The sequence below is a fragment of the Sitophilus oryzae genome, unplaced genomic scaffold, assembly GCF_002938485.1.
Source record: "Sitophilus oryzae breed Bouriz unplaced genomic scaffold, Soryzae_2.0 scaffold_1000_pilon_pilon, whole genome shotgun sequence".
Lineage (NCBI taxonomy): Eukaryota > Metazoa > Arthropoda > Insecta > Coleoptera > Curculionidae > Sitophilus > Sitophilus oryzae.
Window position 1 is genome coordinate 597129 of NW_022145617.1, and position 24148 is coordinate 621276.

A 24148-nucleotide genomic window follows, 5' to 3' on the forward strand; every position below is an offset into this window, starting at 1 on the left:
TTAGTTTGAACTATTGGATTCATTGGCCGAATTGTACCATCAAATGTGCGAGGAAGACTTATGGGCGGGTTTGTGGCAGAAACACGCTCACTACAAGGAAACCGGCATTGCTATAGTTTATGAACAGCACGGATTCTTTGAACAAGCTCAAACTGCTTACGAAGCTGCCATGGCTAAACATAAAGGTAATATAATCGGAAAGTGGCTTTGAATAAAAAGTCTAAAGGAGGAGCGTATCAATATAATTATCGCAAACGCGGAAGGTTGTTGATATGGCTAACTTAAATTCCGGCTTATCAGTGACTAGATTGATCAGTGAATATTTCTGATTCTGATTCTGATTCACGTCATTCTACGAAGTATTATTATGCTTAGCTGAGAACTGCGTTTTAATCATATAAGGTTTTACTTTAACTATATCTACAGGGTTCGGCAGTAGTGCGTCGGGCATCTATAGGTCCTAGAGTAAAAAACTTGAGACTTTAGTAAAAATATAGAAACAGGAAAAGAACCTGATAATCCCCAGCCGTCCAGTGCTCTCCTGTAAAATTAGTAAAATGGCGCTTATCATGTTTTTCCCTGGACCCTTCAATTGATAAAAATATAATAACAAATAATATAATATTTAATAACAAAAATAAAGACACGCTACTGAAACAACCAAGTTAAATTGAAGTATCTTTATTAATTTTGACAAGTGTTGTAACCATTTCAAAAAACGAAGTAAAATATCGACCAACAATACCGACTACGACTAACAATATCGACTGTTCTAACGGCAAAGAATGGCCGTTCGCAGAATGTACCAAAATATATTACATACTTATTTCTGGAGCCCCACGTTGGGCGCCAAAAATATGTGTGTAACGGTCACATTTTTTTTTGTCCGGGAAAGGGCCGCACGCTACACAAGTAACTATTTTTGAAGTATCTTTCTTCACAAATTCACTATAATCTCACTGTAATTCATGTCCTGACACAATGTCTTTTAAAATGTGTACACTTTGCGTAAAATATCGACGAATTATATACGACGAAAATATGACTGTTCTGCCGGCAAAAGTGGCCGATCGCATTGTGTATTTTTGGAGCCCCTCGTTGGGCGCCAAAAATATGTTTGTAACGGTTACCTTTTTTCATATTTTTTTTATCCGGGAAAGATCGCATGCTGCACAAGTAATTATTTTTGAAGCATCTCTATAATATTCACAATAATCTCACTGTAATTCAAGTCCTGACACGATGTCTTTCAAAATTTGTACACTTTGCAGGAACCTAATTGTAAAATAAACAATAAATAATATAAAATAAACCCAGAGAAGCCCTACAAATCCGCAAAAATTCAAATCAGTTTCGAATATGTCATTTGGAACGATCCCGTCTGTATGTTGCACGTAATATTAAAATAGTATTATACTCCTTTAAGTCTATTTATTCAAGGACAAGTTGCATTTTTATATATTAGTTTTATTTTATTTTCATTTAAATATTTATTGAAACTTATTTTTAATATAGCCGAAGCAAGTTTGGGTCCCATACCTGCGTCTTATCAAAGGGAAATACTTCTTTGGACGGACCACTGGATACGATGCGCTAAAGAATTACAAATGTGGGATATCTTAAAGGATTATGCCAAAACGGGAGTATATGACCCGTATCTTCTCTTAGAGGTAGCAGAAGCAAATAAGATGTTGGTTGCCTTTTTAATAAATAGTTTTATTCTAGAGTGCCTGGAGGAGCCCGGACTGGGATCTGATGAAGGAGGCTCTTAGTAGCGTCGAATACAACTGCCCTAAGGAACTAGCTTGGAAAATAACAATGTATGCCGGATTTTTGCACATATGCAGCAAACCCGAGCAAGGCAAACCTTTAATGCACGCCGAAAGGTATATTGTTATGTTACTTAAGCTGTATTTCGTTTCTTACCTTGTTATAGCTTTCCGTTCTCTTTCTGTGTATTGTCTGAAATGTTTATTATTACCGAACACGGTTCCTGAAAAATATCTGTCATTATTGTCACCAAATTAACTCAGCGTTAAGATGCTTATTTTTCTGGTTTGCAGAAGTCTGTATACAGGGTGTTTCAAAAAACATGTACCATCTCTCGTGGGGAGACTCCTCGCGTAAAAATAAGATTTATTTTTCATATCAATATATTCCGATTCTGCTTTGTTTCCTAGTTACAGGGTGTTAAAGTCTTAATATTTTTTTCGATTTATTATAATTTTCTTCTAAGTACTTTTAGCGCGATAAATGTAGTAATAATACTTACTATAATATACTAGTAACTGGCGCGATAAATGCGACATATTTTAAGACTAAAAAAGTTTCGCCATATTCACCAGGGACGTGCATATGGGTTATCAATGGAATATTTTTCTATAAAAAGCATGTACGCCACTGACTTTTTTCTCTTGTTAGCGAAATAGTGTAAGCAGTTTAATGCAGACTAAAAGTTGTCTCTTGCTATTTTGTCGATTTCTGAGATATTTGTTCTATATTCTATTGCATTTATCTCAGCCTCTTTGCTGAGATAAATGCAATTTTATTAATTTGCCTTCATCTAAGTCTAATTAGTAGCAACCAAGCAACCTTCAAAAAAATTTTAATATTATTAACTTGCGAAAGTTTTTTGATAAGTACAAATTACGTACAAAAGTACTCAAAAGAAAAAAATTCAGTGGTGCACATGTTTTTTTTTGAAAAATATTCCAGTGATTACCCATATGCACGTCCCTGATGAATTTATCGACACTTTTTTAGCATTAAAATATGTAGCACTTATAGTAAAAAAAATGAAAAATAAATCTTATTTTTACGTCCCCAAGAGAGATACACCCTGTATAATAAACTTTCATTGAATTGTGCTTCTTGATAGTATTTTTCGTAGTAAAGACACTAAATAAAAATTTGTAATATAGGTATGTCGATACTGCCAGCGCCCTTTGTCTGAATGAATGGAGGCGTCTTCCACATATAGTCAGTCATATCCATTTGCAATATCTGCAGGCCGCTCAGCAAATTATGGAGTTACACGAAGCTTATCAAATTCGTAAAGGGCTTATCCAAGGTAACAATTATGACTACTTTTATAGGATGAATAAGCAATAATTCTAAACGTTTTTGTTTCGTTTCTCTTTAACTTTTTATTATAAGTTCTAAAAAATAAAAACAACTGATCCGATAGCAAGAACATTTTCTTTGGATCCGTTTGTTCCAAACTGTGTATTTATTTTCGTAGATTTAAAAATATTGATTTCAAGAAAACATGCATTATACTATAAAAAAATAAAGACTTAAGTATTATTAAAGTACTTTTGTTTTCAAACGTCACAAAAGTATTCATTTTTGCGACGTGATTGAAAATATAAAAAAGTTATTTTAACGCCTAGGCATAAAAGTAAAGCAACCTAAGCACAGAAGTACGAAAATATATTATTAAACTGACATAAAGTGTCAAATTCAACAAACCGTAACCATAGTTTCTCGATATACAGGGTGTCCCAGAAATAAGTGCAAATATTTTAACTGGTAGTATAGTTCAACCCCAGAAACACGCCTATGAGGTTTTTTTTGCGAAAAAAAAATATTGAAAATTTAAAATTTTTCTTGACATTTTCCGGGAAATTTGAAAAAACTTTTTAGTGCCACTTGTTTATTCACCTGAGATTTCCCTACGGTGTATCTAAACCTTGCAGTGTTGCAACCTCCTATGTTATCCACATTCTACATAGTTCGGCGGAACATAATTCTACATTTATAAATTCATAGACAAATTTCTACTCAAAAAATTAGGAATGTTAAATTTAATCTTTTATCGCTGCTCATTATTAATAATTATAGAAAAAAAAACACATTAATTATTTTTAGTACTTACACTTTCAATGAAAACTTAACAAAAACCACCGAAAATTAACTAAAACATTACGTTTATGACGTTTACGAAAATATTTGTTATGCTGCAAAATAACTTTATTTTGGAATAAATTTAATAAAATGATTCATATTATTCACAATCAGGTCACAAAAAGAAATTCCTAAAATGTTTATCGTAATTTAGAATTCAATTCAAGAAATTTAGAAAACAGCCCAACGAATAATCGATTCATTTTTGTTTTGTTTGTTTTCTTTCATGTTTCTCTGTTTTATTTGAACCACTGTTTTACAAAACACCTTGAAAAGCGCACATTACTTTGAATACCTTTCTGAATGATTAAATGTTTCTCTGTTTTATTTTTTAAAAATAAAACAGAGAAACATGAAAGGAAATAAACAAAACAAAAATTAATTGATTATTCGTCGGGCTGTTTTCGATGTATTGAATTCTGAATTACGATAAACATTTTAGAAATTTCTTTTTTGTGACCTTATCAATAACCAATTCATTTGTGTTTTGTTTGTTTCCTTTCATGTTTATCTGTTTTATTTTTAAAATTTAATAAGAATTTGATTGCTTCGAGTGTCTTGAATTTGAAATTGTTGAAACTACGGCAACCTCGCATGACGCAAACTCGACACGGCGGCGCGACAAAGGAGCAGTTACCACTGTTACCAGTGATGCGCCGCTCTCTTCCTGATCCGGGTAATTGGATGTAGTTGGCGATATCTGCCGGCGGTTCTCAAAATGTTGCGATTATTTTTTTAAATTTTCAAAGTTAAATAACTCGGTTATTTTCAATTTATTTTAAAAATGGTAAAGAGAAAATATGTTTATTTTAACCAGATCTACCACCCCTTAAAATATCTGCACTCATTTCTGGGACACCCTGTATAATTACATACAAAGTATTAAGGTCGATTTATAGATTGAAAACGGTGCGGTTCGACGTTGCGGTTGCGATTATTTCTATTGGCTATTACTAACGTTTCAAGCTCAATGTTCCTGTCAAAGTTAAAAGTTGGTTAACTTTTGACGTAAAACGTCAACCGCAACAACAACCGAAAAATTTATAATCAACAAAACATCCTGCGTATAAACGAACTTTTTACCGACCGTAACGTCGGGCGTCGAACCGCAACCTTTTCAATCTATAAATCGACCTTTACTTTTAAACCTAGATCATATATACTTACGTGGATAAGTAAATCACTATGGAAACTGTCGCAAACATATCAACGACTTACATTTATCTTCTTTCTTGCTCCACACGCGGTGCTTCTACTCTATCTATCCTTGTCGAGGACCTATGGTCCACATGTCAAATTTGAATATTGATTTTGAAAATTTAATTTGTAAAATGCATATATTCGAACAATAAATTGTATGTTTACTGTCACAAAAAATTAAATTACATAAAAAAAATACATTTAGCGTCTCCGATCGAATATCAATATTCTTAGGAAATCGATATTCTTAGGAAGTGTGGTTTAATATAAATAAAAGAACAACTGAATACTTTACTTGCCTATGAAAAGATAATTCGGGGACCTTTATATTAGAACTTCCATACACCAAACAATTTATAGTCATTTTTAGAGGTATTTAAAAACTCCAACGAAAAAAAAAATAGAAATATAATTGCACAAACTTAAAATTAATTTCTTACTGAACACACTTGCATCCTTGGCTATATCAAAACGGTCGATAAAAGAGTAATTAATACAATTCGTTACACAATGGAAATAAGATTATTCGTCGTTACACAATGGAAATAAGATTATTACATATGTTTATGACAAGATTATGATAGCATGATGACAATGAAAAGTTGGTTTCCATAACAATGTATAATTTGTACTTACTAAACCGTATAAAATTGTGATTATTTTGAAAATACGTGCAACTTTTAATGCGAATGCGCAAAGTAAGGTCCTCGAGAAAGACAAATCTATTGAAAGTTTCATAAGTGCAATAAAGAAGGTTTGAAAATGGCATGTCGTGATGTTGGAGACATATTTTTTATTGCTAAACTTATAGCGGTAATTTATCCACGTTAGTATATATGATCTAGGCTTTTAAATATTTTTATATTATCTGGAACGTTTGAAATTGTTTAAAAATATTATTTAGGGCGTTTCAAAAATAGTAGCATATTCTATTCGGTGTAAAAATGACTTTTTGTCGCTTGTCTGTATGTCGGACGTACAGCCTCGCCATTAAACATGTCATTTTTACTCCTAATAAAACAATATACTATTAAGGGTGTATTCCGCTGCTTATCTTGGTTATGGTTTTACGTTTCGTTTCTATCGGTTTCCTGAAAGTTTTCTTATTACGGAACACGGTTCCTGAAAAATACGGTTATATCTGTCACCAAGCTAACCAGCGCGAGAAGGCTGGTTTTTCTAGTTTTGTTTGTCAATCAATGTCATTTATGTGACAGAAATCAAGCAAATACTGGAAGTTCGAGTGAAATTCTTATTTAATTTCTAAAATTTGTAATAATATTTTGTATTTACATCCAAAAGCTATGGAGGTAGGCAGTAAAGGTAAATAAATTTCATCAACTAAATAGAATGACTTTTTAGGACCATTTAAACTTATCATGCAGCCATTGTTTCTTAGTCAAGAACATTTAAAGAAAACATGAAAAACAAGACAAGTAATCGTGAATGTTTTGTAAGCTATAAAAATATAAATATTGATTAGATTTGTTTATTTATTATTGATCTGTTTTAATATTGGACCTGCAAATCTTCACTTGAGCTGTCTAACGAGTTTAACAGTTTATTAATAAAGTACTTTTCAATATTAAACTCCATTGAAAAGAAGAAGCAAACGTAAAAGCAGAGAATAGGTACATTAAAAATGCATAAAAGAAATTTTATAATAAAAGTATTGAAATTTAGAAAACGTCAACATTTAACGTTTCCAGTATTATACCAAACCGTTCCGTATTAAACCGATGTTTTTCAGGAACCGCTCTTTACCGTAGTTTATCGGTTTGGTTCGCCTGGTTTTGCAACGGAATACAACCTAATTTTATATTAACATACGGGGGGTGGTTTTTCACACAAGTGGCGCACCCTCCTCGCCTTAATTTCCTCACGTAATTACTTGTAGTGGACACCCCCTTAACTGTTAATTTTATTAAATAGGTCCGAACTCTCTTCACGATTTAAAAGCTATAGTGAAGACCTGGCGCAATCGTCTTCCAGTGATAGCGGACGACTTGGTACACTGGAGCGACATCTTCACGTGGCGTCAACACCATTACCAGGCTATTGTGCAGCATTTCGGTCAGAACAAAGACAACACAATAGCCAACTCGAAACTAGGTATATGTAGGTGTTAATGGCACGGGACTGCGGGTATTATCCTGTGATTTTTTTTTCTATTATTATTTTGCCTTTTTGTTTCAATTTTTGTTTCTTATCTTTCGAGATAAGGTGGAGTCTCAGTATCAAAGCTAAAATTAAGAATTTTCGGATGCCTTTTTGCATAGTATCATCGCACGATTAACATACGGTAATCACAAAACATTTTCCGATGCACGTCATCAATCATATCCAAATTGACACTAAAGCCTAAAAACTGACCAAATGAAATTTTCGCAAAAATTATTAAATTTGTTGTATAATTCAAGATACCGAGCAGCTTTTCATTTTACTTTATAGAGCAAATGATTGTAACAGATATTTTATTTAGATTGAAGTTGCAAAAATTAGTTTAAACCGAATTTTATTATCGCTATGTTGGTCACATTGCGCCATGTTCAGCAACGTTGTCGTTTATTATTTGACAATTATCATAATGTCATTTTTTTGTATATCGTGTTGTTGTTGAATCTTTGTGGGTAATTAACGGTTTTTGTTTATTTTCATAGTCTTTTTTGAAAATTGTACTTTTAAGCACAAACAGTTCTTTTAAGAACTAAATTCTCGTGTTTTTGTATTGCATTTTAGAAATTGTGTATTGAAAATATGCCGAAACATTTAAACAGCTGAAGCAAAGAGCTTGTAGCTTCCCTGATAAATTATTTTGAACGAGAACGTGACAATAAAGGTGCTTTATTGCCCTTGATTGCAGTGAGAGAATTAAGTTTGTGATTGGTCAACATATTATAGCATTTTCAAAGTTATTTCTACGTTAGTTTTTAAGAAATTCCGTGATTATTTGTTTGTGCATTAATGGCATCTTTTTACTTGTTATTACCACTTGTTGTGTTTTTTAAGTTTTACATCAATAAATAATAACGCTTAGAATAATCTTCATAATGTACTAGTTTTTACCAATATGTAATAAGTAAAATAAGCTATAAAATAAATTAATTAATTACTAAAATATTAATTATTAAATTAAAATAAAATCTTTAAAAAATGATATAATAAATATATTGTTTCCCAATTTTACATTAAGATTCGTTCCATAAATCTATAAAAATCTGGCAGCGCTGTCGCCATCGCTTGTCACTCAAAGTTGATGACGTGCATCGGAAAGTGTTTTGCGATTACCGTAGTATCATCGAAACTACTACTGTATGAGACTCAATCTTTAGTGAAGAAGAAATTTAAAATATACAATATATGTTCAAGAGTATTGGACACATATGGAAAACTTTTTTTATTTTACGTTTCTCAGAAATTGATATTTTTGATCAAAAATTCTGCGTTCTGACAAACTCTAACAACACTAGTCAACATCGAAGTATCTCATTTCGTATATGAAGGAGTTTCTTAAATATAAAATTTGTTCAACAAAATTAGAGTTAATATAAAACCATATACTATTCTAGCTTATATATACTATTTTATAATGTTTTTTAATTCTTATTAAAAAACGATAATTCTGTTAACCGGCCGGATAGCTGTGGCCATTAAACCAAATATACTACTACATCTATATCTCTGACTACTACTAACTGCTACCACAGATTATACAGATTATAAACTTTGTTTTTTCTTTATTGTTTTTCGTGGTTCCAATTTTCGGAATCGGGCACTAGTTAGGTTACTAGTTTGCGCACATAGCACGCCCACTTATGGCCTCTAAAATTGTGCACAGCGCCTGACCGGCACAGTTATTAGAGAGATATCGGAAAACCGAATAGCGTCATGCAGTATTTACGCGTACCTTATGGTTACGATATGCGCGAGTCAGTTTTTAACACAACACCCGCTAATAACGTTACCGCCTGACGAAATTTGCGGATCAATTACACCAAGCGCTATTTCTAAATAACGTTTAAAAATTGCTTAAATGGGCATGGGCGGGTATTTGACAACTGGGGTCGGCCGGCGAGATCTTTTATTTTAGGTTATGTTTGAATTGTTTTGAATTATTACTTTAGTTTTATTAGGTAATTTGATATTTAAGTAGCTGGGATTGGTTTTAATTAAATAAATATGGCCCAAAATGTGGATTCCACCTCTTCCAATATTAAAGAACCTATAAAGAAGCTTAGGTTTACAGCAGATGACGACTTTTGTTGCTTGTTGCCCTAAACCCACTGGCAGACGTTGAACAATAAAGCACTGGAAATAAGCACTTTAGCCCTTTAATTTTAAAATACCTAGTAAATAAAACAATTTCAAAGTTTTAAATTCAAAGTTAGGTTAAGTTTAAATAGCGGACGCGACGCGAACAGAATTCTTTCCGATCCGATAACTATAAATGAAGAGAGTTAATACCACCTCACGCAAAGGAAATAACACCTGGCCTTATTAACGTCCATGTACGCTATTCGGTTTAGCGATATCTCTCTATTACGCTGTTTATTGTTATTTTACGCGAGTTTATTTTACGCGAGTTTATTTTTGCGCACAGGAAATTTTACTCGTTTGCACATCGTCATAAAAACAATTTTCGTACCACGAATTAGGGACAAGCTTTTTATCTGTATACATATAGTATACCTAATCTGTGCTGCTACTAACCGACAATTTATTTTGTGTAGTCTGTGATCTGTTTTTGTTTAAATGTATTGTTCATTATTCATGTGGGGTATTTATTTTTAAATTAATGTTAACCGTTAGGCAAACTCATAGAATATGTATTTCTTTTGCATAATCAAAATTGTCACTCTAAATTTTATATAACCAAATTGTCACTCTAAATCGCTATCTTTTTTAGACAGATGTCACTTGCCTTTTCATTATTCAATTCATTATTCGAATTCTCAGAATGTAGTTAACAAAAAGTTCCATCTTGAAATAAAATTTTAATCAATCACAATTCTTTATCTCCATCATTTACCGGATTAATAATACAGAAATTACAACTCAATTACAAACAATTCATTATTTATAGTGATTTACAGTAATTTTATTAAATTATATGAATATTCTCGTTGATTATTGGTTTGAAATAAATATGACGGTGTCCTCCAATGAAAATGCGAGTTACTAACTCTAAATTCTCATTCTTAGCTGGCAAATGAACTAGATGCTTTACCTAGACCGTTATTCAGAAGCTACAAATCTATAGATGAGATATTTTTTAATGCTAAACTTATGGCGTTGATTTATCCACGTAAGTATACCGGGTGCGTCTCAAAAGTGGCTCACCCCTATAACTTTTTTATTTTTGCAGTTAAAAAAACGAGATTTAGTATGTTAGTATATGACATAAATTAGGATTGATTGGTTTATTTGAAATTTTAACTTGCGGTTCGTAACGAAAATTTGACTCGAAATACCAAGTGTGTGGTATTAAATTATTCGTAAAAAAATGCTTTTTCCAAATATGCTAATGAGCCACCCTCGTTCCATTTGAAAAAATTGAGATATGATTAAAAATACAATTTGAGCATTTTCTAACTGGCCAGGATAAGACACTAAAAACATTAGCCGATCAAATTAATTTTTCCAAAGCTCCTTGATTAAGTGTTTTTAACATAGCTGTGGCACTCTAGATTGAATCTTAAAATACGATTTTTTATTAAGCGAGAATGTCAAAAGTTGACATAGGATATGTCATTCTATACAGAATGTCATTTTCTACCCAATAAAGTAAAAAATACCTAGGGTGCCATTTAAAAATCAAAAGTTGTGGTCATTTCCGGTGAAACCGGATGTGACCAAAAATAATTGAATACGTCAATCAATCCTAATTTATGTCATATACTAACATACCAAATCTGTTTTTTTTTATCATAAATATAATTATAATATTTTTTATATTTTAAAAAAGTTATAGGGGTGAGTTACTTTTGAGACGCACCCGGTATATGATCTAGGGTTAGTAAGAAGTTTCACTTCAAATATGCGCACAATGGTTTACACACGTTTTTTACATCTGAGTGTATTTCATTATTGACTAGTTTATTTGGAATTTTACAAAATCTAGGGCTTTTACCAAGAATGAACATTTCTTAGAAACATAAAATAAAAAAGTTTTCTATATCCAAAATTCCTGGAAATATATCATACGAAAGGCATACTTTTATACCATTGTATATTTCTTATGATTTTACTTTTCTAGGGATGCACGCCTCAGCCCAGTCCATCATCCATTTTTGTAAAATAGCTCGTAAACATAAACTGACAAACGTCTGTCTGGATTCGTTAAACAAAATATACAGCATATCCAGTGTTCCAGTGTTCGATTGTTTCCAGAAAGTAAGACAGCAGGTTAAGTGTTATTTGCAGATGGCTTCTGTGAACAATAAAAACGAATTACAAGAGGGTAAGCAAAAATACTTTTAATTACGGACTTGGTCATCCTAAATCCGCTCTGGATTTTAACGTGCAAGATTGATGAAGATACTTTAATGGAAATTCGAATGTGTTAGATAAAGAGTGGGGATATACATTTCTTCTAGCCTAGTAAGCGAGGATAAAAATAGGGTATTCCCTCCGAATTCTTGACACCCGCGCCGATTGTCGTGAAATTTTAACAGTCAATAGAGATATATGTAAGAAACAAAAGTTACATAGTAGTGATGTGCGCTTTCACCCTGGGGATGAGTGCCACCCCTTCTCGGGGGTGAAAAATAAATCACCCATTTTAATTGCAAAAATCAATAAAGGGATGAATTCTAAGCAAAAAAACTTCTGTAACATTTTTTCAGTAAATTAACATTTTCCGAGTTATTTAGGATTGAAAATGTTGATTTTTCATCTAAAAACTGCATATTTTTCTGCAATTTTTTTATAAATAACTCTTTTAATATATAACTTTTTTTAAGGGCTCAAAGAACGTGGTCCTTACGTGCAACTCAAACTAAAAAACATAATATCTACGAAATAAAATAGATCTACAGAAAAATTGAAAAAAGCAAAAATATTGCAAATAATAGATCTTCAATTTTGCTCTATTGCATTTTTTACGTATCTTGCTTAGTTTTTGCATTTGAGATATGTCAAAAAAATTAAATTTTTTTAAAAAATTAAAAAATATGTTTTCGTTATTTTCAACTTTTTTCCAAATTTAGGCATTTTAAACCGCTCGAACTTGTAGAGCCCATTGTTAGTACCTAAATATAGCCAACTGTACAGGGTGGGTCAAATTGGACGCTTTTAAAGGGAAACACCCTTTTCTATAGGAGATAGACAAAAACTAATATCGGTGTCTGGAGCTCAATTTTTGTCAAAAACATGATGGTGAAAACCGCATATCGATATCTGTTACCGTTTCGGAGTTACGGGGTGTTTTTCAAAAATATGCATTTTTAACAAATCGCTGTAACTTTTTTGCTATGGAAAATTTTGTATTTTTATGAAAACTTTTTCAAAGCACCTTTTTACGTAGAATTTAATGGTTTAAGTATAATTTTTTTAAAATTAATAATTTAAGAATTATCAACAGAAAATTTGATTTTTTATATGGGACACCCTGTATATTTGATATTTATTGAAACTAATTTAAAATTACCTTTCCAAAAATATAACACACTTGATACTGTTACGGATTCCGTGGGTCCACTATTTAAACTCACGATAAAATACTTAACGAATTTATTTGTTTCACTCTGTACACACAACTTATACTATTTACAACACAACTTATGCAACTACTATTACTCTAACGGTATTTCGCGGTATTTTCAAACTTCAGACTATCTTCAGACTTTAGACTTTAAACCTGTCCAACTGTCAAAGCGCGGGCCTTATATACCCCCTGGCGGTTGTTTCTAGATTTTTCTAAAGAATTCTATAATTTTCTTTACTTTCTGGCGAATGCGCCAGGATTTTTAGCAGTATGCAGTTATGCAACCAGTAATACACCTTGACATTGCCCCTTCTCAAATTTGATCGAGGTTTCCTGTCTGGTATCTCTCAATCGATCCAGATGAACTACTTTCATCTTACTTCTAGGGCTGCGTTGAATCCGGTACACAACATCATTTATCCTCTTGATGACTGTATAAGGACCTTCCCATGCTGGAGTTAACTTTGGGGACCTCCCTTTCTTGCGCTGTGGGTTATATAACCATACCATATCGTCCTGTTGAAATCCCGTAGAATTAGCTCTGAGGTCGTAACGAGCTTTCATCCGGTCACTGGCTAGCGTAATCTTACTTCTCACGGCCTTATGAATTCCCAATAACCTTTCCTTCAGTTCATCCGCGTAGTCCTCTACGTTCGTGGTGCTGTCGTCTGGTGATCCGAACACCAAGTCACAAGGCAACCGTAATTCTCGACCAAATAAAATCTTCGATGGTGAAAGTCCGGTGGTGTTGTGAACTGCACTTCTATATGCCATTAGGAATAGTGGTATATGCTGATCCCAATCTCTTTGATGTTCATCCACCATTTTCGAGAGATGTTCTTCAATGGTCTTATTGAATCTCTCGACCATCCCATCAGACTGCGGATGTAAAGCTGTTGTCCTAGTCTTGTGAATACCAAGCAGATCACACATCTTCTGGAACAGTCTTGACTCGAAGTTCCTTCCTTGGTCAGTGTGAAGCTCTAAAGGAATTCCAAATCTACTGAAGACATTATGACTAATACTTCAGCTACAGTCGATGCTTCTTGGTTTGGAATGGCAAAAACTTCTGGCCATTTACTGAAATAATCCATCGCCACTAAAACGTACTTGTTGCCCTTGTGCGTTTCAGGGAATGGGCCTGCAATGTCAACAGCGATTCTTTCGAATGGCAGTCCAACGTTATATTGTTTCATTTTTCCCCTAGATCGAGTGCTTGGTCCTTGGCTGGCTGCACAAATTTTACATTGTCGACACCATTTCTTGACATCTTCGCAATAATCCACCCAGTAAAAGCGATCTCTCAGCTTGCTCAAGGTCTTGTTTACCCCAAGATGGGCTCCAGTTTTACCACCGTGAATTTCTTCCAATACCTGGGTAACTTTCTTCCTTGGTACCAGTAACTGAGTTGTTACTGTGCTGCCATCCGCACTTTCCCATGTGCGCTTTAACAATCCATTCTCAATAACCAGTGAATTCCACTGAGCCCAGAGAGCTTTGAAAACGAGCCCTCTGTCCGCAATATCCTGCCACGGTGGTCTCTCGCCGTTACCTTCCTTGAGCCGTAGTATTGCTCCGATGTCTGGATCTTCCATTTGATCTTTCCTCAATTGTGTCGTCGTCCACTGTTCATCGGTTCCAAGTTTAAAACTCCTTATCATGACAGTGCCTTCACGTTGTTCCGTTTTACAGCAGTGCTTACAATCGGTTTGACAGGGTCTTCTGGATAAACCGTCTGCGTTACCATGCATTTTTCCAGCACGATGTTGGATGGTAAAGTGATACTGTTGGAGCTTCTCGAGCCATCGTGCTATTTGACCTTCAGGTTGTTTCATCTCCATAAGCCACTTGAGAGCCGCATGATCTGTCCTAATTAAAAATTCTTGGCCGTACAGATATTTATGAAAATGATCAACTGCCTTCACAATTGCTAGCAGCTCCTTCCGGGTAACGCAGTAATTCCTTTCTGGTTTGGATAGAACTCGACTGTAATATTCTATCACTCGTTCTTCGCCATCTTGCACTTGTGATAGCACTGCACCTATGCCGATATTGCTGGCGTCGGTATCCAGGATATACCTCCCTTGTTGTTGCGGGTAGGCTAGAATAGGACTTGAACATAAAGCCGCCTTAAGTCTTCCAAAGGCTACATCACAATCGGTGTTCCATTCGTAGCCGACTTCATCACCTGTAAGTCTATGTAAGGGTGCAGCTATATTGGCAAATCCCTTGACAAATCTTCTGTAATAGGTGCATAAACCCAGAAAACTTCTAAGTTCATGTTTGTCGCGAGGTTTATGCCAATCCTTGATTGCAGCGATTTTCTTCTGGTCGGTGTAAATTCCGTCTGCTGAGACTACATGGCCCAAAAATTCCACTTGTCGCTGGAATAAGCTACACTTCTTCGGGTTCAAGTACAGGTGAGCATTCCGTATGCGGCCGAAGACTTCTTCTAAATTCGCAAATGCTCCTCAAAAGTTCTTCCCATAACCAATACATCGTCGAGGTAAACCAAGCACGTTTTCCAAGTTAATCCTCTTAACACCACCTCCATGAGACGTTCGAAAGTGGCTGGAGCATTGCATAATCCAAACGGCATGACCTTGAATTGGTATAGTCCGTTTCCTGTAGAAAAAGCCGTCTTTTCTTTGTCTTCCTCGTCCAGACCAACTTGCCAGTATCCACTCTTTAAGTCGAGAGTGGAGAACCAGCACGAACCTGCCAGTGTGGTTAACGTGTCGTCTATACGTGGCAGTGGGTAGCTGTCCTTCTTAGTGACGTCATTGAGCTTCCGATAGTCCACGCAGAATCGTGTACTACCATCTTTCTTCGTCACCAAAACAACAGGAGATGACCATGGACTCGATGATTCTTCGATAACTCCATCTTCTAGCATCTTATCTACCATTGTCTCCATTTCTTGTTGTTTGGAAAGGGGCACCCTTCTAGGACGTTGTCGAATCGGCTGAGCATGACCAGTATTAATCCGGTGCTTCACAAAATCCGTTCTTCCACTGTTGTTCTTCTCAAAATACTGCCATGCTTTAGCAGGAACTGCTTGGCCTTCTGTTTCTCCTCAGGTGTTAGGTGATCCCATGGCTGTTCTAGATGTTTTAGTGTTTCTTGGGATGCCTTTTGTGTAACAGCTGACGACACTTCATCACATCGGGTGACACTTTACAGGTTCGCAGATGGCTATCTTGTCACCTTTTTTGAATCTTGACACAATTCGGGAAAACATTCGCAATTCTGATCGGTATATTCTTGTCAGTGTTCTCACCAATGACTTTCCTACTAAGTACCTATCTTGTTTGTTGTCGCTACTTTGTACCAGTCCAACACAGCACCCAGCGATTTTCTCCACTTTACCGAATACGATCTTCTCGGTATTACCAGGTATCACCACAGTTTCCGCTGATTTTACATCCATTCTTCCTGGTCCCTCGTCTGGAGATAACATAAACTCTTCATTTCCGATATTCAGGATATTTCTCTGGTGATCGAACGAAAATCCATGTTGACGAATCACATCCATGCCCAAGATGAAGTCATCTTCAATATCTGCCACTAAAACGCTATGCTGGAACTTCAAATTTCCTAACATCAGTTCGACGATAGCCTCTCCCCATTACACAACGGCCCTTTCCCCGTAACTGTACGTAAACACACTCTTCTTCTCAGAGGCATCAGCTTCAATCCTTGCACTGAGTTAGCCCGCACCAACGATACCATAGCGCCAGTGTCCACAGTCATTCGAATTCCCTTTCCATTGACTTTCCGTCGATCACAAACTGTCAGCGGTTCTTCCTAGACTCCTAATGGAAAAAATCCTGGGGGCTCTGTTCTCCCCAGTCAATACTCGCCCCTTAGTATTGACTGATTTTAGTTTTCCTGGTGCCTACGTTCTCTGGATGGTGAACGGGATCGCATTTGAACGCGGCAATCCCGTTTGATGTGGCCATTCCTGCCACATCTAAAGCACCTTATGTCCTGTGATCTTCTATAGCTCTCTGTCTGGGTGTTGTTGCTACTCTTGTTCACTAGTAACTCACATAGTTTACTAAACATCTCCTCCAAACGTATGTGAGAACTTCCGGCTGTTCCTCGACCGTTACCGATCTTATCTTCGGTCTAGGGATGGCGCTAAAAGCAGCTTCGATTTCCAGCGCCCTGACGAGTGCTTCGCTGCTGGTAGAAAATCGGGATATTTGCAGCGCCCTCTGTAATTCGTTGTCCCTCAGTCCGCTGATAAAGCACTGAGCAGCGAGTTCCTCCATAAATCCTTCCGGTGCTTCAGGATACGCTAGGTGTACCAGCCGACGTAAGTCTGCTTCGAATTCCTGCAGACTCTCTCCGGACCTCTGCAGGCGTGTCTTGATCTGGGCCTGGTAAAGTTGGCGTCGATGTTGGTCGCCATATCTTCTGTCCAGTGCAGCGACCAAAGTTTGATATTCCTGCTGTTGGGCTGCAGGAATAGTTTGCAGGAGTTCCAGGGCAGAGCCACGCAGCGCGATGACAAGTGCCGCTGCTTTCTCCTGGTCAGTCCATCCATTGGCAGCAGCCGCTGCTTCAAACTGGCGGTGGTACATCGTCCAGGTGGTTTGTCCATCGTAGGTCGGTGCCTTGAGGTTCGCAGTTCCAGAAACGCCAGGTGTCCTTACTTGTACCTTGGTCTTCTGTAGGTCCATCTCCAATTTTTCCATTTTCTGCTGAAGGCGTTCCTCCAGATCTTCTACAACTTCTTGGAAATGGTTCTCCTGTCGTTTTTCCAGGTTTTCAAAATTCTTCTGTAGTCGAAATTCCTGATTTTCTAAAGTTTTTTTTCTTAAGACGGTCCTGATCTTCTTGTCTTTCTTTTTGGCGGCGCGTTTCTATATCTTCTAAAATTTCCCTCCATTCATTCTTCTGACGACTTCCTAAATTGCCTAAAATTTTCTCAAGCCGGTCCTGTTCTTCTTTGTCTTGTTGTCGTTGAACTTTCAAATCTTCGAAAATGTTCTCAAGCCGGTCCTGTTCTTGTTGACGTCGTAGTTTTTCCTCTTCCTTTTCTCTTTCTAATCGGGCTCGCTCTTCTTCTCGTTCTTTTCGGAGTCTTTCTTGTTCTTCTGCTTTCTCCCTTCTCATATTCTCCATAAAATCGCCTAATAGTTTGCTTACTTCCTCCATTTTCTTCGCTTGTTCCCTTGTACCAACCATAAAAATACTCTAATCCGGTCTAAAAATCTTCCAATCCACTTAATTTCTTCTTAAAATCCTCTTGAATCGCACTTCCGACACCAATTGTTACGGATTCCGTGGGTCCACTATTTAAACTCACGATAAAATACTTAACGAATTTATTTGTTTCACTCTATACACACAACTTATACTATTTACAACACAACTTATGCAACTACTATTACTCTAACGGTATTTCGCGGTATTTTCAAACTTCAGACTATCTTCAGACTTTAGACTTTAAACTTGTCCAACTGTCAAAGCGCGGGCCTTATATACCCCCTGGCGGTTGTTTCTAGATTTTTCTAAAGAATTCTATAATTTTCTTTACTTTCTGGCGAATGCGCCAGGATTTTTAGCAGTATGCAGTTATGCAACCAGTAATACACCTTGACAATACTTTGCTCGATTCCTCTTCGAGATATAGAGTATATAAATAAAAATTCGCCGGCTTTAAATAAGTAGGCTTTGAACGGCACCGGCTGGAATGCAATAAAATTTTAGCTGTGAGCATCAATTAAAACGAAAATAATATTTGCTATGCGAGATGCAGAATTTTTTAACAATTTAAAATATATTTAACCAACATCAACACATTTAAATTTTATCTAATAACAATAAAAATAAATAGCAAACCAAGGCATGAGATTTTGCTACAGGTGTTCGACATACCGACTGTCTTCTCTTATGGACAGACGGGGCAGTTTTTGAACATTTCTCGCGTAATTCATTAACTCAGTGGGGGTGAAAGATACCCTCCCATAACTGCTAAGTATTTTTAATTCCTGTCTAGATTATACGGAAGAATAAGGAACCTTTATTCTTTCGCAAATATATCCATAGGATTAGATCCATGGGCACTAAGTCAGGCGGCCTCGGCGGCCAACGGCTGGGATCTTGGTTAGCTATCCAATTATTCTTGAAATTGGCTGCAAAAATTTGCTGATAACTTCAGCGTTCAGAGGCGGTGCGTCGTCTTGCTGGAAAAATATGTTTTCGAGTTCCATTAAGGGCGTATTATTAATAAGGGGTCCAAAGCCTACTAATTGAAAGTGGCGAACTTTTAAAAATTCTGTATTTCGAAGGGGATTGTGACAAAATATCAAGTGTGCTATATTTTTGGAAAGGTAATTGTAAATTCTTTTCATTTAATTAAGAATACAGAGGGTGTCCCAAATAAAAAATCAATTTTTCTGTTGATAACTCTTAAATTATTAATTTTAAAAAAATGATACTTAAACCATTAAATTCTACGTAAAAAGGTGCTTTGGAAATGTTTTCATAGAAACAAAAAATTTTCCATAGCAAAAAAGTTACAGCGATTTGTTAAAAATGCATATTTTTGAAAAACACCCCGTAACTCCGAAACGGTAACAGATATTGATGTTTTTATCTTTATCATTTTAGTCATAGATTTTGTTGTTAATTTTTTTCGAAATAATGAGGTGATCATTTTATTTTTATCATAACTCCGCGAGTTTTTGAGCTAGGAACTTTTTAAAAAAAACATTTAAAGGCCTTTTCAAGCACTTTAAAAACGGTCGTATTCGTTTTCTTCGAAAAATGTGTTCTTTCGCCATTGTTTTACGGTAAAATGTTGCAATTTAGTTTTCGAAAAATAAAAAATCACCTTTACAGAGTGATAACTCGGCTATTATTACACCTACGGTAATCAACAAAAAATGAGTCGTTTAATTATTCCAAAGGCTTCATTTTTACTTTATATGAGTTTTGCGATAAAACGCAAAGTTTTCGAGTTATTTATAAAAAATGGCAGAAATATATGCAGTTTTTAGATGAAAAATCAACATTTTCAATCCTAAATAACTCGGAAAATATAAATTTACTGAAAAAATGTTTCAGAGTATTTTTTGCTTATAATTCGTCCCTTTATTGATTGTTACAATTAAAATGGGTGATATATTTTTCACCCCAGATAAGAGGTGGCACTCACCCCCAGGGTGAAAGCCCCCATCGTAAGGGGAACGGGACTGCGAGAAATACTTTATATAATTTTTAAAATCAACTGAAATGCACCAAGTCCATACACCAAATTATCCACACAAATTATAAAATCTAAATAAACCCGCGTAAATAAAGAAATGGTTGCTTAACAATTGTTAAGTTAAAAATTTTGCTTGGGTCAGTGTCTGCTTGACCCCGAGACATATGTAGGTTAGCCATCACTGTTCTAGAATTTTAGCGATATGTTTAAGCTCGGATCGAAATTTTATTTTTACGCCTATTGTGACGTCCGTCGTTTTTCATTCGGTTACACGATACATAATTTTACTTATTAGGTCTGGAAGTTATCAACCATACGAAAATGGAATTTTTCGCCAAAGATATGAAAGCGGAGTTCTATGCTTTAAAAGGAATGATGTATCACTTAAGTGGAAAATCGGATGAAGCTAACAAAGAGTTTTCAGCAGCCGTACAAATGCACGATACCTCAATCAAAGCGTGGGCTCTTTATGGCGATTATCTGGAAAGCGTATTTATTACAGATCATAGACAGGTAACCTTAATAATATACAGGTTGAGTCTTAAATAAGTGCAAATATTTTTAGGGCTGGTAGATCTCGATAAAACAAACATATTTTCTCCTAACCGTTTTTTAAATAAGTCCAAATTAACCAAGTTGTATATAAAAAAGTTATTGTGTGGATCCAAGTTATTGTATAGATCTTAATAATTTAAAATTAATTAAACATGTACCAAATTACAGATGCATATGAAGCATCAGAATTAATAAATGTAAAGTTCAAGTTTTTTGTTCCTACTACTCTAGTGGCGGAAATTTAACTGTTACGGTGGGCTCTGACTGGGTTGGCTAGATCTTGCCACGCCTACTCGAGCGAGTATATAAACGCCCACTGAGCGAGTATATAAACGCTCAAATTGTAGATTGCAGTTTAGATTTTAATCATCTGTTGATGATGCTAACATGATTAACGAAAGTAAAAAAAAGTAATAGTGTTTTGGTGTATTGTGGTGATTTTAGTTTTTTTTGCGAGTTATTTTACTTTGAAAATCGAAATAAAAAAATTTGATTACATTTTGAGAACCATTGGATCTTTTCTGGGTTTTCTTTCTTGTAAATATAGTCTACTTACCTAGGTTGCCTATAAATTATCTTTTAACTAAAAAAAAGTTTTTATTTTTTTTTCGCGAAAAAATCTCATTGTCGTGTTTCTGTGGTCAAAATATATTACCCCTAAAATATGTGCACTTATTTAAGACTCACCCTGTATAGAGAAATCAGTAAAAGTTAGCGTGCCCATCATCAAAGACGTTGAAACTATTACCAAATTAAATTTTTAATAAATAAAATAACTGTGGCAACATTGCGACGTGCATCCGTCAAACATTTGCCCGCCATACACCAGAAGATTTGGCCTGCGGATGAAATCTTTGCGTTTGTGGGCTAGACCAAGTATGTGGCAGGCCAAGCCTTTGGCGAACCAAGCCTGTCACTGGCCAAGTCCGCGGATTTGACCTGTGGGATTACGTTTGTCTAAAAAATCGAAGGATAGAGTCGGCAGATCTGTAACACTCTTTCTTTCTAACCGGCAGTTTTTATTCCGATAAACATTTATCTACACAGGGTGTTTCAATAAAACATGTGCCATCTCTCATTCCTCTCGTAAAAATAAGATTTATTTTCCATATTAACATAGGTCCGATTTTGCTTTCTTTCGTAGCTACAGGGGTTTAAAGTCTTCATCTTTTTTCAATTTATTATAAAGTTCTTCTAAGTGCGATTCGAATGAAATTTTGAGGGTAAAAGTTACTATACATGCGATATATTTTAATGCTAAAGAAGTGTCGACATATTCACCAGAAAAATATACTAGTGATAACCCATAATCCACGCCCCTGGTGAATATGTCGAAACTTTTTTAGCATTAATATAATATATTAATAATTTATGCCTTATTAAAGTCTTAACTTCTTTATAGCAAAGCTTCATTCAAAACCTCCCAATTAGTTGAATAAATAAGTGATTTCAATTACACTTTATACTTTTTAGTTTACGATCATCCACAATGTCTAAAAAACACAATTAAAATTAATAAAATATCCTAGCAACAGCTTGCGGTAGTCTGTTGTATCCATAGAGAAAGCCTAATATTTAGCCTTTGAATAAGAAGACTAAAGCCTGAAGCCGGAGTCTCATGCATCCGAAAGTTCGTTCCGAAATTTGACAGTTTTGACATTTTTCTGCTGCACTGAATAGAGATTCATGTCATGTTTTATTGGAGAAACACTTATAAAGATAACTTCCTCGCCAAATATCCCGAAATTGCCCACTTCCCACTAAACTTGTTTTTAAAAACAAATGTTTTCAAAAAAAGTGAGGTTAAAAAACACACGATATCGTACGAAAGTTAAACAAAATTTAACTTTATACGACGTCGGACGGTTAGTTAAAATTATCGGATAAAAATTGGTGTCAAAATATTTCGACCAATAGGAGCACCGTCGGATCGTCGTGTCATCGGATTTCGGATGCATGAGACTCCGGCTTGAGTCTCATGCATCCGAAATCGAATGGTACGACATCCGAAATTTGAAGTTATCGTGTGAAATAAAAAAAGCCTGTCACATACATCCGAAAGTTCGTTCCGAAATTTGACAGTTTTGATATTTAGACCTGTCATTCCTATGTATTATTATTATTTATTATTCCATGTATTATTGGAGGTTAAAAAACACACGATATCGTACAAAAGTTACACAAAATTTAACTTTATACGACGTCGGACGATTAGTTAAAAATATCGGATAAAGATTCGGACAAAACAGAATCGGACCCATGTTGATATGAAAAATAAATCTTATTTTAACGTGAGGAATCTCCCCATGAGAAATGGCACATGTTTTTTGAAACACCCGTAAAAACTGCTATAAAACGTTGAATTTTGTCCCAAAGGAAAATATTAAATCGAGCAAAGATCTAATCGGCAGGCCAAGTCCGCAGGCTGGGTCAAAGGCTGAGTCCTGGGTTAAAGTGTATGGGGGCTATTTAATGACGTGCACTTTTATTAATTTTCTTATAGACCTTATTTAACTGTTTAAATGTTTTTAATCACAGATTAGTTTTTGGTGTAAACGCAGTAAGTGACACTGCACGTGTCGTCACCAAAGCGAGGCCAAAACCCGGAAATACATAGCGAAGATTTTATGGTTATTAAGTTACGACGATGACAAGAACAGTTTAATCGAAGCCTTGGACAAATAATAACGTCGGAGTTCCACCAATCCTGTGGCTACCTTGGACGCCACAATTGTTAAAGTGTTTAATGCAACACAGAAGGAAATGTTATATTAAACCTATTATGTCAAGTAAATATAAACATAATATTCTATTTCACTCCTCTAAATTTAATTTATTTGTTTTATTTTCAGGTTGGTAGAATGTTTCTCAAGCTGTCTATTTTCGGTTCGTATACTTTATTGGCACTAAAGAACGGCTAGTGCTAGGAAACCAACACAGTTCAACAACAACAAGCCTCTCAGGGTAGGGTGGAGATAGTAATCAAGGTAACCATTTCTACTAATCATTTAGTAGCCTAGATCAAATATCTGAATGAATGTAGCCAGGAAGGGGTTAATCACCAGGACCTGCCTCATCATATAGTCTCAAGGCTTTGACATAAGCCAGTATCTGAGAACGGTTTTACAGAGGTTAGTTCTACATCTCGATTCCATGGCACAGTAGTTTGTCGTTTCGGCGCACCCAGTGATGAGGTGTTCTGATGTTTCCCCACAAATTATGCATTGCGTTGTTTCTTAGCTTTAATCTACTGAGGTATTCGTTGAGGAGACAGTGTCCTGTTAAAAAACCCCGTGACAATCCAAAGATTGTTCTTACTAAAATTAAGGAAAATCTTCGATTTTTCTCGGTCTTAAGTTCTGAGAAGTTCTACTGATGGAGTCTTTCCAGGTTTCTGAGTTCCACTTTAAGTTGGTTTCCAGTTGGGAAGAAGAACGGTTCTGGTTCAGTTAGTGGAGTGTTCGCTCCTTTTCTATTTAGATCGTTTGCTTCTTCATTGTCTTCTGTCCGTTGGTGGTCTAGAAGCCAGAGTAGGAGGTCTTTATTATATTTGTCTAATT

General features: G+C 35.4%; 1 protein-coding gene across 1 annotated transcript in view; it reads left to right on the plus strand.

Annotated features, from left to right (window-relative positions):
- Window positions 1-24148, plus strand: part of LOC115889559 (transcription-associated protein 1) — a 161115-nt gene that overhangs the window by 117057 nt on the left and 19910 nt on the right. The window contains exons 40-49 of the mRNA XM_030911879.1: window positions 5-185; window positions 1516-1670; window positions 1726-1886; window positions 2922-3070; window positions 7039-7218; window positions 11363-11566; window positions 20329-20546; window positions 22965-23044; window positions 23180-23270; window positions 23441-23474. Coding sequence (XP_030767739.1) covers window positions 5-185; window positions 1516-1670; window positions 1726-1886; window positions 2922-3070; window positions 7039-7218; window positions 11363-11566; window positions 20329-20546; window positions 22965-23044; window positions 23180-23270; window positions 23441-23474 — 1453 coding nt within the window. The remainder of the gene's footprint in view (window positions 1-4; window positions 186-1515; window positions 1671-1725; window positions 1887-2921; window positions 3071-7038; window positions 7219-11362; window positions 11567-20328; window positions 20547-22964; window positions 23045-23179; window positions 23271-23440; window positions 23475-24148) is intronic.